The sequence below is a fragment of the Urocitellus parryii genome, chromosome 4, assembly GCF_045843805.1.
Source record: "Urocitellus parryii isolate mUroPar1 chromosome 4, mUroPar1.hap1, whole genome shotgun sequence".
Classification (NCBI taxonomy): domain Eukaryota; kingdom Metazoa; phylum Chordata; class Mammalia; order Rodentia; family Sciuridae; genus Urocitellus; species Urocitellus parryii.
In genome coordinates this window covers 2,223,335-2,240,622 of record NC_135534.1, presented here as the reverse complement: position 1 = coordinate 2,240,622, position 17,288 = coordinate 2,223,335, and the positions used below count along the sequence as shown (strand labels likewise).

General features: G+C 60.9%; 1 protein-coding gene across 3 annotated transcripts in view; it reads right to left on the bottom strand.

Annotated features, from left to right (window-relative positions):
• The window catches only part of Kcnq1 (potassium voltage-gated channel subfamily Q member 1), a 284,802-nt gene that overhangs the window by 133,366 nt on the left and 134,148 nt on the right, over positions 1–17,288 (bottom strand). For all 3 annotated transcript variants that reach the window (XM_026411297.2, XM_077797616.1, XM_077797617.1), the window contains one exon: positions 14,445–14,565. In XM_026411297.2, coding sequence (XP_026267082.1) covers positions 14,445–14,565 — 121 coding nt within the window. The remainder of the gene's footprint in view (positions 1–14,444; positions 14,566–17,288) is intronic.

Genomic DNA, 17,288 nt, shown 5'->3' with positions numbered 1-17,288 from the left:
TTTCTAACAGGGCCTGCCCCACGCCTCTGAGTCGGAGAGTGTGAACCTGGGATAAGGCCTGCAGGTCTCGGGGCCTGGAGGTGCGAGAAGCCCACCTCCCCCAGGAGGGCAGAACTGGGATCACCCCGTGCAGGGCCGGTGTGGGAACACACAGCCAGGTGGCCCTACTGCGCGCACACCTGAGTTCCTCCCCTGGTGCCACCATTTCCTGTCTGGATCTGTTGCCACCAAGCCTGGGTTTCTTGATCTGCAAAAACTGGGATGATTCCTGCCATACACGACCCCAGGAAGGTCCCCAAAGTCACTGCTTCTGCCTCTCCCTGTCCTTCTAGAGTGGCAGCAGAGGGGGAGAGCTGCAGGGGAGAGGCGTGTGGCCAAATGCCTTCTGGGGACTTTGGACCCCAGCTACCAAGGAAAGGAGAGTGGGGACATGGGCCCTGGTGGGAGCCCTGAGGCACTGCTGCCGCTCCAAGACCTGCCTTGGCCTCGGGGCCCAGGACCCACCTTTGGGGACCTGGCCTGGTCCCAGCCCCCCAGTGCCCTGCGGGAGTCCTCTCGTCTGTCTATCTGTTTCTCCACACACTCACCTGGGGGCTGTGGTGGGCTCCTGTGGCTCCCCCCAACTCTCCTGGCTATAAAGCACCGCACAGGGAGGCCTGCGCCTGCCCTCCTGCACCGTGAGTGTGACCCAAGCAGAGCTGCACATTAAGACCCAGAGGGGAGGTGTGTGGTCCTCTCCTGAGCTGCAGCGTAAGTCAGCCCTGGCCTGCAGAGGGTTGGCAGGGCGCTCGGCCTGTGTGGAGAGACACCAAGGGAATGTGTGGGGGCCAGGGCATCCGGGGCCATCCTCTGCTGCCTGGCCTTGTGACCCGGGCCCTAGGCTTAATCCCCGAGTGCCGGGCGGATTATCTCTAAGACAGACATGATAACCTCTCAGTCCGAGGCTGGTGTGGAGATCGGGTGCTGTGTGCAGGGCGCAGAGAGGCACTGGGGTCAGCGTGGGCAGGTTCTGAAGCCCAGGTACTCAGAGCCAGTGCTCCCGCCTTGGCCAGCTTGGGAACACCTGGACCCCCAGGGACGTGGGGCCCAGACACTGCCTCCACCCCCTCTCCTGTCCTGGTGTGCATTCCCCGTGTGGGGTGGACAGACCGAGGCGCGGGGAGCACCGGGAGCCCTGCCTTCAGGGAGGAGGCACGGCCTCCCCTCACTGTGCTGGGAACTGCCCTTCAGCTCTGAGAGCCCGGCCCTCACGGATCAGCCCTGTCAGCCCAGGACCAGCTGGGGGTGGGCAGGAGCACACAAGGTCCCCAGCAGTGCTGCCTGTTGCCAGGCTGAGCTCACTGTGCGCACGGCCAGGGGCACAGCCAGGAACCCTCGGAAAGGCAAGTTCCTCTGGAAAGGGACAGGTTCCTGTAAATCAGTAAGGTGAGGCTTCTGGAAAGTCCAAAGGGTGTGAAGAGGTGGCTCAAAAGAAAACCCAAGGCTTTTAATCGTTTGAATAGATAAAAACACACTTGCAATAAAATAAGTATAAATTAAAGCTCCAGTCTGATTTCATGTGTCCGACCAGCCAAGAGGACGCCTTGGCCCTGCTCGGGGCGGGGCAGCTGTGTACCCGCTCACGGTGTGAGCAGGGGCGACCGTGCGTGGCGATACCTGCCAACACGTGTAGACACGTCTTGATCTCACTGGAAGCGGGGGCAGGGTCTCCCAAAGTGAATCCTTAAGATGGAGACCAGAGTGCTATGAGAAGTAGGTGACTGGGAAGTTCTCTTGAAAAAGTTATTTTATCCCACATGTGACAACAGTGACTATCGTTTCAAATGTGTGTTCTTTTTAGAAAAGAAAAATGAATCGGGGGGGACTTCTGGTTTGTTTTGTAGAGTCTCCTACCCAATGAGGGCCTCGGGCATCTGGGAGGCGTGGCAGGGCTCGGTGGCTTCTGCAGGGGCCGAGCCCTGCGCCATCTCATTGGCCCTGCCTTGCCATCTGGCATCTGCCGGGGCCTTCTTTCACCTGGTAACTGCCCGACTCTGTCCAATCTCTGCTGGAGACACGCTTCGCTATCCCTTTCCCTAGACGAATGAACTTCTCTTCAGAAGTGACTCACTGTGTGCTTTATGTTGTCTCTGGTGGACAAGGACAGCCGGAAAGAGACGGGTCAACAGAGATGCAGCAGGGGTGGGATGGGTGGGGGGACCATGTGGGTGGGGAGGGATGGTGCAGAGGGAGCTAATTTCATAAGTGGTGGGTTCATTAGTGAACATATCTGAATGGTCACTGGCTATTTTTAGATGCCCTATACATCCATCAATAGGGGCTTGTTCCATAAATCACGGCACATGGGGCTCTGCAGCTGTTGATAAAAGGAGGTCTGCTCGGGGTCGTGACACAGACCCTCCAGAACACACAGCGCCTCCCCTTTTCGCTGGGGCACACTGGCGCTCAGAGCTTGCCCAGCAACGAGGGGCCCAGGCAGATCCAAAAGGTTTTTTTACAGCGTGGCCTCTGTAGAGAGAGGACCAGCTCACCACGCTGCGGTCACTCCAGACTCTCTGAGCACATCCACTACACCGACCATCTCCCGCCCGGCCACGGTGGCCTCGGTGCTGCCGTCGGAGATGCCAGAGACCTCTAGTGTGCTTGTCTGCAGGCTGCCGAGCTGCGATTGTTCCTTGTGGGCACCTCTGAAGGGTGGCAGTGTGACACCCTGTGAGCCCACCTAGAGTGCCCCTCCACCCACACTGCATGCCTTTTGCCAGGCCCCGCAGCCAGGTGTTCACTAGAAATGGTGCTGCTTCCGGAAAGACCCCGGCTCACTACCTGGGCAGGACGGTGAGCACATCCCACGTGGGAGCAGCCCACCCGCTGGGCAGAGGACACACTGCCCAGCCCCGAGAAGGCAGCTCTTCAGGTCTGCCATGGAGAGTGTCACCTGTTCCCTATGCATACAAGTGACTGTTGGGCACAAAGATGTCCTCACATGCACAGGCCTGGATGGTCAATAAGCAGTGCCCACCTGCACTACAGGTCATGGGGACAGTGCAGAGAAAAGTCCCATTAGCTGTGTTGCTGTGGGGTTAGAGAAGAGGGGCACATGAGTGTCCTGTTCACGTAAAGCCCTCTGGGAAGACCCAGCAGAGAGCTTGGCGGTAACGCTGGGGAGGTGACTTGGGTCAGGGCGCGGGGTGCTTCTCTCCACCACGTCCCTCTGTGCCGCCCTGTGCGTGTGAGCCCATTTCCCTGGTTTCTTAACCACACTGACCGTTAGGATCGGCCTGCCCAGCTCGGCGGGCACCCTGGTGGGCTGTGAGTGCGTGGTGGCAGTGCACAGCTCCGGCCAGCTGCGTGGACGGCCCCGCGAGTGGCAACTCCCCAGGCGTGGCACCACGAGGCCCTGGCTCTCACCACTGTGGCTGGGCTGCTCCAGCACAAAGAGGCCTTTGAAAGGAGAGGCAGAGCCGCATTGGGGCTCCCTGGAGGGCCCGCGGGGCCAGCCTCCGCCTGGGGTCCTGCACCCCCCCACCGAGGGCCCCGGGCTCCTGGGCAGTGGGCCTGCGTGGGGTCCCGCGTGTCATGGAGCTCCTAGTGGGAGACGGAGAAGCGGATGAGTTGAACATGTCCTGCCGGCTGTGTCTCACTGAATACTCAGGTTTCTATGTAGCTTCTCTCCATCTTCAGGTGATCTTTGATTTTGGTGAATGGGAAATGACCCACAGGCACCTCTTGTGCTTCTGTCCCTCTGCCTAACGTCTGTATTGACTTAAACGCTCCCTAACGCACATCCACCTTGGAGGCTGGTCTCTTTTCAGCTAGAACTTAGATCCCGTCCCCCGTTGCCAGCACTGCTCTGGGGAGGGGCGAGGTACCTGCTGCTCAGAGGCGCGGCCAGAGCTGCTCTGGCCCTGGATATTCGGGGCCAGTGACACAGTGTTGCCCTAAGAGGGGCCTCGTGCTCCCCACTGGGCACTGCCCCCAGCTGAAGAAGAGGCCACGAGCCCACACCGGGACTGCCCACTCGGGAGGGGTCCACACAGCCTCTGGGGGGCTCTGTCCTGGAACCCCAGCCCCACCTGGGAGCTGGCCGAGGGCTGGGCGGGGAGAAGCCGGCCGAGGGCCCGCCACTGTGAGGGGAAGGAGGAGAGGCAGTCCCAGTGGGCCCAGGGGCGAGGTTGGATAGAGTCTGCAGCTGGAGCCACACAAAGGACCCTTCAGACCCTGCGCCAAGGTGCCCAGGGAGCGCCTTTTTTTTTAAACAGCTATTAGGGTGACAAGCCTTTCCAAAGGCCAGCAGTTGGCACGGGTTTCCAGGAAGCTGGTCTGGCACTGGCTAGGATCGGAGCGACTTTAACAGTGCAGTTCAGAAGCAAGGAGTCGTCAGGAAAGGTTTAAGTTCAACAAACTTTTTGAATTATTTTGCAGAATGCTCTGCTTTCCAATCGCCAGGCGCTTGCCATGGCTCTTTTAACCCGGGGCCAGTTCAAAGGCAGCACCCCCCTGCACATTCCTCCACTGGAGGTGTTTGTCTAACTCCTGGGGACCGGCTTCGCAGGTGCCACCCAGGGCTGGGAACACGGGGCCATCTTCCCATCTTGACAGACAACCCGCCACCGCGCACCTCTCCCCTCCGCGCACCTCTCCCCTCCACTGGTCCCTGCTGTGTGCACGCACACCTTCCCGAGCAGGAAGCTGCTCTTTGCCAAGACCGAATGGAATTCAGGTTTCTAGAGGGTGTCCTTGGCCCCTAGCTCCACTGAACAAGGAAGAAAGGTCCTAGTGTGTGTGTTGGGGGCCGGGAGAGGGGCCTCCATCTCTGCTCAGGTCTCCCTGGGCCCCAAGAAAAACCCACAGCTGGCTGAGTTATCCCAGCCACGCCCAGCCTCAGTGACATTCCTCCCTTTCCTGAGCTCACATGGGGTGGCTCTAGCAGCCCCACTCCCACACCAGGGGTCGGGGAGACCTAGCCTCAGTGCTCCTGGGACAGCCCATAGGACACCCGAGAGGTTTGCCGCCCAGGCTCAGGGCAGATCTTGGAGGGTCTCACCAGGCAGGGCACCCCCGTGGGGTCAGATGCAGTTCCTGCCTGACCACCGGCCCCCGGGGCTGAGCTTTCATGCCTTCTCAGAATTCCTTCCAGGAAGTCCCTCTTTAGAGCCATCCTTCATTCTCCTGGCTGAGGTGCTGGAAGTGGGGGTGAAGGGCTTGCTGCAAGGGCCCACGTGTCCTTCCCTGCAGAGGTTCCCGACAGGCCAGCGAGAAGGGCGGTGACCCCTCCCCCATCCTGCCCAGTTCTTCCAGACCCTGGGATCCGGCATCCTTGGGAGTTAAATATTTACAGGAAAAGGCTGACATGGAGGAGGTAAATGAGCCAGGGTGGCAGTCTGCAGCGCGAGCTGGACAGGCTGGTCACGCTTACTTCTCTGGAACCAGGTCACTGGGCCTTGTACCTTGTGGCCAGGTAGGGGATATGTAAAGAGAGCGACCCTCCTGCAGGCTGTCAGAAAGGACAAATAACTGCTGTGAGCAAGGACATTTATGCTCTGTCCCCAGGCAGGTTGGGTGCCCATGCAGAGGCCAGCTAAACCAGGCCACACCAAGCTCCATGCCTGGCCCCTTTGTTGATTAATGAGACCATTTTCCAAGGCTGAGGCCTCCTGGTAGCCTGGGTAACCTGCTGAGATTGATGCTGGGGGGAGGCTGAGGGTTTGCAGCCTGGGCCTTGACACCTCACCTGGTCCTGGAGTCCACAAGGGACTCGTATGTCCAGTCACAGTGGGGCCTCTGGTTCCGGCTCCAGAGTACAATCTGATGGAGCTTGGGTCAGGAATGCTACTGCCCCCTGGGGTCTCCTGGCTGTACCAGGAAGTGCTTTGGAGGCCTGACCGGCCAGCTTGCTGTCCGTTTTGGCCAGCAGACCCCATCTTTCAGTGTCCACATGATGCCTCGACTCTGCTGGCTTCCACTTTTAGGCAGGGCCTGCAGTGGACTCACCAAGGGGTCTCTCTCTTACTTCCTGGGGACGGCTTGCAGGGCCAGGCCCAAGGCCTCAAGTGCCTCTTGCTGCTGACCAAGCAGTCAGTTGGCCAGGGTGTGAGGCCTAGGGAAGTGCCTGGCCACCGGGGCTCCCCGGGTCCACCCTTTCTGAGGGACTTGGTAGAGTCTGCTGGAGGAAGATGTGGACCTGCCAGACCTGAAGAGAGCAGGCTCTAGCCTCCTGCTCAGGCCAGGTCAGTCCTGTGGATGGAGGGGCCCGGCAGCACGGGGATCCCAGGCACTGCCATGGAATATGGGAACCCCGGGCCGGGGGCGGGGGGATGTGCCCAGCGAATGCCTGCTGAGCCCTTGGGGTAGGCAGCCGCACTGCTGTCCCCTGTGCCCACCAGCCTGAGCTCCATCAAGCTAGGAGCCACTTACCAAGTGTCACTGCCCCAAAGGCCACCTGTGCTGTGTAGCTCTGGCCCTTGCTCCTGCTCCTAGCCCTTCCTGGTCCCCTGAACCTGCCATTCCAGTCCCCCTTGAGCTCCTACCTGGAGCCCACACACCCAACTTGTGGAGTTCATGGGACATTTCAAAAGAAAAGCAGAAAAAAGTATTCAAGTGTTTCAAACGGGAAGGGGCTTGGTTTACTTTAACAAATCTGGACAGGAACGTAAAGAAGACAGTAAGAAACAAACCCACCTCCAAAAGACCTGAGAGGGAGGGTCAGACAGAGGAGGATCCCCTTGGAGCAGAAGACAGCTGTCTATCCAGGACAGGGAGAGGGGAAGGCGCTGGGGCCCCATGCAGACGGGGCCAGGGCAGGGGGACAAGCCCAGAAGGCACAGGAGGACTTGAGGTCAGGTCTCTCTGTGACCTCTGTCCTACTCGTTCTACCTCTCAGGTAGAGACCAGCTGCAGGGCCAGGGCCCAGTGAGGCTGGGGAGCTAGGCTGAGGAGTGCGGGTGGCTCTGGCTCTCACAGCCTGGCCGAGCGCCGACCTCGGTACCTTAGGGCCTCGCAGAGTCACTGCCGCCTGCCTGGGCTCCCCGCAGGGCGCGTTAGGAGATCTGCTGCCCCAGACACGCAGCTCTGATTAGTATGGGGCCAGGGCCCGCGTCTGAGCAGGCAGGAGGAGTGAAAAGGCCCCTTAAAGAACCCTGGAGTGGCCCCAAATCGTCCCTTTCTCCAAGCTTTTGGTGACCCTCTGCGAAGTCGCTCTGCACACCCGTGTGGGAGAGGCCTGTGTGGACGGCCAGGGCCCCTGGGGAAGGTCTGTCAAGTGTCCACACGCGGGAGGGTTCTCGGGGCCTGCACACGTGTGTGGAGAGCACACTCGGGGAGAAGGGGGAGCAGATGGCGGGCGGGAGCCTCACCCAGAGCCCAGACCTGGACTCCATCGACCTCCATCTCCACCTTCTAAGATGGCACACCAGGGTTCCCCTGGGGCCAGCCAGACCCACATGTTCATCAGATCTCCTCTGCTGGCCAGTCGCCACCAAGGACATGCACACCAGTGTGGTCTCTGCCTGGGACACCTGCTTTGTCCCTAGAGGGCTTGCAAATCCAGCGTGAGTGTCCTCAGGAGGTTGTGGGGCACCGTGAGAAGCCACAGAACTGGGCTACTTTGCATCCTGTAGGACGGTCAGCCTTGCTCCTGGGCTTCCTGGCCGGGGGTGCCAGGTCTGTGGTGTACCTGAGGCTTAGCCCACAGAAATCTCAAGCAGGAAGAGGCCACAAGATGTCAGATGACCATGCCCAGACCATCCTGCCATGGATGGCTCCCTCCCCGCTGTGGTCACAGAATCCCTGTGTCATGTCTGCCCCTCTGTTGGCCTGCCACCCTCAGGATTCCAGAATGGCTCCTAGGGCACAGACCCAGGCTCCTCTGGGGGCAGGTATCTGGGAGTGAGCCCCTGTGGCCAGTCCCTCCGTGTCCCCTTCTGTGGACCTAGGTGACCAAGCCTACCAGGTGCCCTCCAGCATACCAAGGGTGTGGCTGTGTCTCCGCCGATGGCAGCATTTCCTGTTCAACCCAGCACAAAAGCACACACAGTGGTGCTGAGTTAATGCTCTTGGGATTTCAGCCTGTTCCAAGCATCTGAAAGCCACCAAGTCTGCGAGTAGTGCTGCCACCCTTGGGACCGTCTCTCTGTACGTCACACATGAGTTTCCCTGTGGCCCCTTCGCCCTGTCCCATGCAGGGTGGGCGCTGCACAACTCCTCTGCTGCTCATTCTGCTGAAGGTGGGCATCGGCACTGGCCGGTGGGCCCAGCAGGAGCGAGAACAAATGACAGAAGCACAGGGGCCCTGACGCGACTGCCATGGGGCGTACGAGTCCTCTGGCCTCACCTCCAAATCCTCCTCAGAGCAGAGCGGCGGGTGCCAGGTTCCCTCCTGTGCCCCCCAGGAGCCTCCGCTCCCCGAGGCTTCCCCTGCTGCTGCCCACTGCAGACCGTCCTGGGGCTTGGACTCCTGGCTTCTAGGTCCCCCTTCATAAGGACAGCACCTGGTAGCCTGGCTCCATTTGTGTCCCTTGGAAACTGAGGACCTGGAAGTTGTAAAGGTTCTCAGCCAGGTAAGGAATGTCCCCTTGGGGTCTCCCACCCCAGGGTGACATCTGATACCGGCGCTTGCCCCAGTCAGATGTATGGCTGGACACTGAGCCAACACTGGCTCCTAGAGACTGGGTGACTGCCCAGGCTCCTGAGGGCAGGAGGGTGAGCCCCGCTGGGCAGGGGTTCCTGGCAGAGGTGTCCCTGGGCCTGGTGAGCACACTGTCGGTGGATGAGGGGGAAGTGTGTCAGGCTGTCCAGCCGTGGCACCACAGGCCGAAGAGCACAGAGAGGAGAGAGGATCAGCTGACAAGGGACACCCGGGCCACAGCTCAGCAGCCCCAGATGGCACAGGGCCCATCCTGAAGTCTTCCGTGCCTGGAGAAGCGGTTTCACAGGGACACTGGCCTGTGCATGGTGAGGCCGAGGCCCTAACAGGACACTAGCCTCGTCACCAGAGCCTGCAAGCCCAGAGGCTGAGACTTGTCAACACACTGCAGTGGCAGTGGTGTCCGGCCCCGCAGAGAGAGTAGCTCCCGTCCGACCGGGGGACCGAGTGGGTCCAGAAACAGCCACATGTCAACAGGGAGCTGATTTACAACTGTGCTGGTCCCCAGGGAGGGGCAGAGGAAGGACTTTTCAGTGGAGGTGCTGAGTCAGGCTGGGTCCCTTGGAGGGAGAAGCGTACCTTGACCTCCACCTCACAGTGCTGGGAAAATCCGCTCCAGATGGACTGCAGATCCCCATGTGAAAGGTGAGCTGATAAAGCTCGGAACACACCAGAAGATCTTTATGACCTTGGAGCAGTCAGAGTTTCTTAAGTAGGACGTAAACAGCACTATCCAGAGAGGAAATGTCTGATTAACTGGACCACATTAAAATTAAGACCTTCTGTTCATCAAAAGAGGCCATCAGGAGACGGGACCAGGCTGCCCGCGGGGGGAGGCAGTGCTTGCAGTCCACACGCTGGCCTCTCCCAGAGTTCCCTGGGGCACAGAGAACTGCTGCTCTCTGAGAAAAGACAGCCGACAGGCAGGAGAGGTGGACACTGTGCTGAGGGCCACGGGAACACAGGCGGGGGCTCAGCCCTGCTAGCCATCGGGTCACCACAAATTAAAATTGCCATCTGATGCCCCCAGACACCACCGCACAGCTAGAGAGTGGTGAGGACGTGAACAGCTACCTTGGGGTGCATCTGACAGTGCTTCCTAGATGCCCCCAGGGCCACTTGTGACCTAGGTACAAGCTCACCACAACACTGCCGTCTGCCCACCAGAAGCACACGTGGTGTTCCTAGCTGCCTCGCACTGGGAAGTGTCCAGTGGCTATGGACAGTGGAGTGAATAACCAAGAGCAGGCCAGGCGGTGGTGGAGCCGCCTCAAGAGCCCGGGGGAGCAGGAGAGGAGGCTCGGCCAGTGCCCAGCGAAGGCGGCTGGAGACAAGGCAGAGGTGCCGTGGGATTCTATCTAAGTGAGACTCCTGCTTGGGCACAACTGGCTGTTGCTGCTGAAAATGGGGCTGGTGCTCCCCCTCAGGGTGCCAGGGAGAGGAAGGGAGCCCGAGGCGCTTCCTGGAGGTCTGCTCCCCCCTGAGAGCTGCACCCACAGGTCCAGGTGGCAGATGCCTCAAGTGGGCACTGGATGCTGTATACTTCACCCTTGAGCCTTGTACAAGGACAGGCCTTTCTGGGCCTCACTAGGGAGATGGACAGAGCAGTCCTGCAGAGGCCCATCCCCTCAGGCTGCCTGACCAGGGCCTTGGAGCTCCATCCTGGTCGGTCGCCTCTTTCCGGTCTAGGTGGAGCACTGACACCAGCAGGGCAGTGGGAAGTCGCTTCGTATACAGCATCCCTCTGTGGAGCGCGTGCTCCTTCCATACTGCCCACCTGGCTGAGGGCCTGGGTAGCGTCCAGGCGTGGAGGCTGCAGTGGCTGAGGCTGAGGCCTTGCTGCCTCCCTCGGGGCCTCCTTCCTCACACTGGGGCCCCTCCTCAGAGCAGCAGGCCGAGAGGCCAGCGCATCCTTCTCACAGGCACAGATGGAGGAGGGGAAGCCTGGGAAGCAGGGGGCCACTGGGGGCTGCCCGCAGCTGGGCCCGCGCAGGCTGGGAGCCAGATCGAGGGCATCCGATTCCCAGTCCCATCTCTTTCCCACTGAGCCTCTCTGCCTCGCTTTTAATTTAATTAGGAGAACATTTACCACCCCCTCCCCTGTGCATTTCAGAGATGGGTTTGTGCCTGGCTGGCCGTGTGGGGCTCTGACGGGGGACTCTGACTCTGAGTTCTGCTCCGTCCCCAACCCGGGCTCCCCTGGGGCTTCTTGGCACCTGGGTAGGCAGAGGTGACCTGGAACTTCACAGGTCGAGAGGACAGACCGGGCCCTCTGTTCTTGGCAAGGCCCTCCCCGGGCCCTGACACTGGGCCTGGCACAGCCCCTCAGTCCCTTTCCACTCGGGGTTGTGGGTTGGGAAACCCAGGACGGCGCAGTGGAGCTTGCCACGGAGCCATGCCCTGTGCTGAGCAGGCCCATCAGGAGCTGGTCCGGTGCCAGCCGTGTGGCGTTTGCCCACATTTCCAGAAGGCACGGCTGGCCCCGGCCTCGCTGACAAACACGGAATTCAGGAGACGTTAGTTCTGCTGTGGATGAAAGCCAGGCCACAGCGGCCTTGCTGGAAAAGAGAAACTTGAACGTCTTGGCGTGAGATTCTGCAGGGTCCAGGAGAAAGTCGAAGACATGGAAATTCTAATGAATGCACACAGGGCTGGTGTTGCTCAAGGGTTTCCACAGTTGTCATGTTGCAAGAGGCCAGGCAAGCACATGGTCACTAGGGCAGCCCTTGGTCACCTGGTGCTGCCTGCAAGGGCCCAGACCACATGCCGGCCTTCCCTCGGCCACCTCTGTGCCTTCTGCCCAGCTCAGGGCCCCAGCCTTCCCGCACCCATCCCAGTGGACTGGGTGCCCCTCGACGCAGGTGCCTAGTGAGCACAGGCTGAGGCTTGCCCATTCCAGATGTCGCAACAGAGAAGACAGGCAGGGTCAGGGGCCAAGTGTCGCGCAAGGACCTGTCGCAGGGCCCAGCAGGCGCAGGCGCTGGGCTGGCAGTAGCTTGAGCTCTGGGGCCATCCTGCTTGGGTGTCCAGGTACAACTGATGAGGTTCCAGGCCAGCCCTGGCTGGCTCAGGAGCCCTGTGGGGGACTGCAGAGTGGTGGTGAGAGCAGCTCACCCAGGCCATACTGCACACGGCTGAGCTCAGAGCCGCTGGTGGCCGTGCCTGGGCCTGTGTCAGCGCTGTGGCAGGTCCTGCGAGGTCTGGCCCATGTCCTCTGCTGGGGCTAGGAGGGCTCTCCATGCTGCAGTGCTAGCCCTGGGGTCACCCTATCTGCAGCCTTGGTGTGATGGAGAGCGAGAGGTCACAAGGGGACACACAAGGGTCCAGCCCCACGCCAAGGGTTCAGGGAGCTGGTACTTAGGACCAGAGGCAGAGGCCACCCGGCCTAGGAGCAGTTGGGGGACTCCCCGAGGCAGGATGACTGAGGAGACACCAGACGATGGGCACTCTAGATGCGAGACACCAAATGTCAAGTACAGAGTGGTAGCCCCCACTGTCCTGCCAGGGCCCTCAGTGGAGAGGACAGCAGGTAGGACAGGATTCAGGGAACTCATCTTGGCTGTCAATGTGCAGGGTCGCCTGTCCCCTTGAGGTCCCCAATGCTACCCACAAAGGCCCCACTCGGGCTTTGTCCACGCCTACCCTTCAGAAGCCCACAGCAGGGCTCTGGGTGGAGGAGTCGGGGAGCCTGAGGCAGAGGGGCTCCCTTCTGGCCCATCAGTCTCAGGGAGAGAGGTGTGGGCACGGCAAGGGCCCCGGGGCTGTGCGGTGAGCCGATGGGGTCGGCAGAGCCACTCTGTCCCCCAGAAGCCTGTGCCCAGTCCCTGCTCACCAGCAACTCCCTGTTTTACGCCAGGTCTGTGAGCCCCCCAGCCCTCACCAGCCCACAGCCCTGGAAAGAAGCCCCGCAGCCCCCGGGAGCTTCCCCAAGTCCCGGCTGCAGACCTCACCTCTGGGCCCTGCAGGCGGGAGAGCTGAGAGGGACACCACACGTGTCCGTTTACGCCTTCAGCTGAGCGCTGGGGCTGCCCAGCGTGGCAGGAGAGTGCGGAAGAGAGACGGGTCTGGTTCTCAGCAGCCACCCACTCTGCCCCTTTCAGGTCCCTGTCACCAGGTGTGTGCCCGTCTAACCTGCACGGGTCCATGTGCCCGGCTGCCCACAGGAGCTCACTCAGCTGGGGCTCCTGTGGGCAGGCCATGCGAGAGCCAGGGGACATAGCCCCATGGATGCACAAAGGTGGTCACACCCACGTCCACACTGTGCCCACTTGGGCCTGCCTGCTCCCCAGGGTGGGGTGGGGTCTGGGCCAGGCCCCTGGCCCTGGGGTCCCTGGAACAGGACACTAGTGTGCCCGTGCCCTAGCTCCTCCAGCTGGGACCCCACCTGAGACGCCCAAGGATGCAGGTGCCCAGGGGCTGGCCAGAATGACTATCCAGTGAATGGACGGCGGGCGACGGCCCTGCCCCTGGGGTCTGGTCTGTGCCGGGAGAGCAAAGGGGAATGGGTTTCCACAGAGAGGAGTGGTCCCGAGGACGAGAGGGGAAGACTGGGTGGCCCTGGAGGCCTAAGTGGCATCTTGGGGCCTGCTGGGGTTTCCAGCGTCCTCCTGGTGGTCCCCATTCCTGAGTGGCCTCTGACACCCACGTGACACACGCCGCCATTCAACTCTAGTGTCTGTCACTTTGGGTTCTCACGCCTTGGGCTGACTGAAGCCTGGAGCACAGCACACGCTGCTGTCCTGCCTCTGGGGCCAGCTGTGTCTGCCCACCTGTCTGCTGGCCTCTCTGGCCACTCCTGCCTGCTTACCCAGCCGGCCTGTCACGCTGTCTTTGGAGGGGGAGACACCCTGATTTCCAGTGACCTGTGGCCTCCTCTGAGCCCAGGAAACTCCCTCTCCATGTCCTGCTAGCCGTGGGGCACTGCCACCCTCGCTGTGGGCCTGGGTGGCCTAGGAAGGTGGCCTGTCTTCCTGGGTTGGCCTCCCTTTGGCTGCCTGGCCCTGCCAGCCGCTGGTCACTCGAGCAGACCCCGCACTGTGGTTCCCAGTTACTCAGCTACCTGCCGGGCTAAGTTCACACCTGGCTGTGGGCAGGAGCAAGAGGCACTGGGCCACAGTGTGACAAGGGTGCACAAGGGAGGGTCAACCTCCGACCCCAGAGAGCCCCAGGAGAAGACGCACCCTCGCTGCAGAGTCAGGAGAGCAGCAGAGAGCCAGCGAGCCGCCCCTGAGGGCTGAGAGTGGCGCTCCTGCAGGGGACTGCCCAACAGGGTGGTGCCCACGGGCCTGAGCAGCCACCCACCCCACTGCATGGTGTCCCCTGGCTTCCTCGGTGGCCTTCCCGAGTCGCCTGTCGCAGGGGAACCACAGCATGGTTGGTGCCGGGAAGTGGCGGGGGAAGCTGTAACTCAGGGCGTGTCCCAGGCCGGCAGTGCCCGGGTGGCCAGCTGGGAGGTGTGGAAAGTCAGCCATTTGCTGTACCCGAAGGAGCCCCTGAGGTCAGCAGTGACAATTGGCAGATGGCACCCACACCTCCATGGCTTTGGCCAGGGTTCCGCAGGGGAGGCAAGGGACTAAGAGAGAAAGACGATCTTCTGAGATGCTCAGGGCACAGAAACCAGTGGAAACCGTCGTGCGGCGTCCCCGACGCAGTGGACTGTCCCTGTCCTCCTGGCAGCAGTGGCCCTCGGCTCCCGAGGGTGGGGAGGGTGCTGCGTGCTGGCAGGCCAGCATGTCTTCCCCTGTGCCAAGGTGCCCCTCTGAGCCCAGCCCCTCCGGCCCAGACTTGGGCGCGTGGCACTCACTGTGACACGTGGGTGATGGGGGCCAGCAGCGTCTCCCCTTCCAGGTCCAGGTCCTCGGCAAAGCTGCTGGTTCTCAGGAAGTGGGCCGGGCTCACCTCCAGCAGCGTGGGGCTCTTCCTCACTGTGGAGAAGGTACAGGACGCCATGAGGCCTCCCCAGAGCGGCTGAGCTCGAATGGTCACCCCCACCTGGCTGCGGGGGCAGAGACCTGTGAGCTCCTGGGCCCTGGTGCTCGGGAACCTCAACCATCAGGCTGGCGCTGGGAGGGGTGGGGGCAAGCGGGTGACCTCGGTGCCCCCAGGATGGTAATGGCCAGTGACTTCTCAGTGTGGGGCTGAGCCCACGAGTCCCGGGCCTCTCCCCAGCCTTACACCTGCCGGCTGGGTCAGGATAAAGGACCGGCACAGGTCTAGTGAGGCGGGATGCCCACGGCCACGCTGTCACGCACACACCGCAGCCACAGGCCAGGAACTGGAGGGTGAGGTGGGTGCGCAGAGCCCTGCTCCGGTCACCGTGCGCGGCAGCCTCTGAACCGGTCAGTGCTTGGGCTCAGTCTACCCTTTCTTAAAGATTTTATTGCAAAAGAAGTGAGTGCACCCGAGAGCTGGGGCAGGTCAGAAGTTTCCAGGGGCTTCCCCCGGCGGGTGGGCCCGGGTGAACTGCCGGCTGGATCCCAAGCTGCCACCCCTCTGTCCCTGCCACTGTGCCCCCATGCTCCTCATGTTTCTCCAGGGGCATGGACTTGGACCCTACGACTCCTCGGCCTAGACCTACGGCGTGAGCACGCCCACTCTGTGTGTGGGGTGCCCAGGCCTCGTAGATCTAGGCCCTTCCTGTGGACAGTGACAAGAAGCTGTCACGTGGGGGTGGGGGAGTGGGGGAGGAGAGTGTGTCCTCCGCTGTTTCAGTCAATGTTGCTGGTGGCACCCGACGCCTCCCCATTTCCCTTGTCCACGACGGCTGTCGGCGCCCTTGGTGAGGCCCACCGAGCGGGCGAGGCCCAGGTGCCGGGTGCCTTTCTGGGCCTGGTGGCTACGGGCTCCTCTCAGAACTGCCTGTTCATGTCCTTGGCTCATCTCTGCGTCTTCCTGTTTAGGAAATGTCTACATTGGAGGAGATCCTCTGACGTAGGAGGGACGGGCACTTTCCAGTCCCCTCTGGGGCTTTTGGACTCAGTTGTGTTATCATTGAGGAGGTTTTGTTTTTTTATGATGATCTGTCTTTGGCTTTATGAAAAACGAAGATGCCCTCATAGCTAACTAGTACAACTGCCTTTTAAGTTCATTCCTAACCAAAGTCGAAGGTGTGTTAGTGTGAATTTCACCACGTGGTGGTCATCCTCATGTGAGAAATTAAAAGGTACTACATACGACCTGAAGAATGAGTCTAAAATAAAACTAGTGCCAGAACACTTAAGGGATGCTTATAATTCAGCAGGAATAAAGCCAACAATCAATATAAAAATTGTGTCATAAATAAGCACATAAAAAGGTGCTTGGTCCACATCGGTAGTCACTGGAAAATACAAATTCAAACCACAGTGAGGTCCGCCACAGCTTTAAAAGAATGCTGAAGCCCAAAGGAACACCCCCACCTGGCCCCTGGGAGCACTCACGGGGAGCAGAGGGCCGGGACCTCTGTGCTGGCCGAGTGCCAAGCAGCCAGCCACCTGCAGAAGGTCCAGCAGTTCCCTGTAGCCTGCACAGCCCGCGTGACCTGGTGGTCCCTTTCCCAGACCCATAGCTCAGTGGACTGGAAACGTGCGTCAGGGTCGTACAAACAGGAAACATCCTAGATAACAGGAGCCGGGGCTGGGCATGGGGCAGAGGTCAGCCACGGCAGTGTGAGCTCCGAGTTCGCTTCCCAGAGACACGGGACGGATGCACAAGTGTGGGTGCGTGTGCCCAGGTCACGCCCAGACGTGTGCTTTCTCTCTCCATGAGGAGGCCGGAGCAGTGATGCCCTGCGGTGACACCCAGTGCCCGGGTCGTGGGCGATTCTAGGCGGGCACAGGGAAAACGCAGGGGAGCCTGGAAAGAAAGGAGATGCTCAGAAGGAGTGACCCCCAAAGGACAGAGCCTGTCCATAGGACACGTGGCCAGAGGGTGGCCGAAGCCAGGAGGTGGGCAACAAGCAACAGTGTGGGATCATGATCAAAAACACGTTCTTGAGTCCGGGCGGACGGACCCCTGAACAGCTGGAGGAGAGGGCAGACCCTGCTTAGAGGGGAATTTCAGAGAATTAGTTTAAAAGGAATGAAGAAGAGAGACGCCCGCGGTGACATTGGCTGTAGGAAAGATCCACAGGTGAAGGTGGAGATTTTAGGGCAAACCTCCAAGTGTCTCCCCAAATATGCTGGGCACCCACCACGGTTCTGTGTGCTCTCCTGAGGCGGCAGCTGCAGGGGCTGGACCGGGTGGAAAGGGGAGATGGCCCAGTGCCACCAAGGACCTGGCCCACACTGCCCTAGCCACAGGTCAGGAGCAGCAGCGAGACATCACGTGATGCGACCCAGGGAGAAAGGTCACTGGGGTGTCCTCCGGGATGTCCTTCTTCAAACCCAGAACCCAGACAGCACCGGGCCAACCCACCCAGGCACCACTACCCTGGACTGGTGCTCCCCAAGTGTCAAGGGTGTGAGAAGCCAGGCTGGGGAGCCCACACAGATCCAGGGGACCAGGGAGCCTGCGGAGCACAGGGGGTGACGGTCCTGGCTCAGACGTCAGGGTTCAAGCTAGGGAGGCGCCGAGCTGTGGCTCAGTAGGGGTGCAGGGCTGGTTTCCTGGTCTGGCCAGCACCCCGTGGCCATGGGAGATGCTAAGGGGAGCTGATGAAAGGGATATG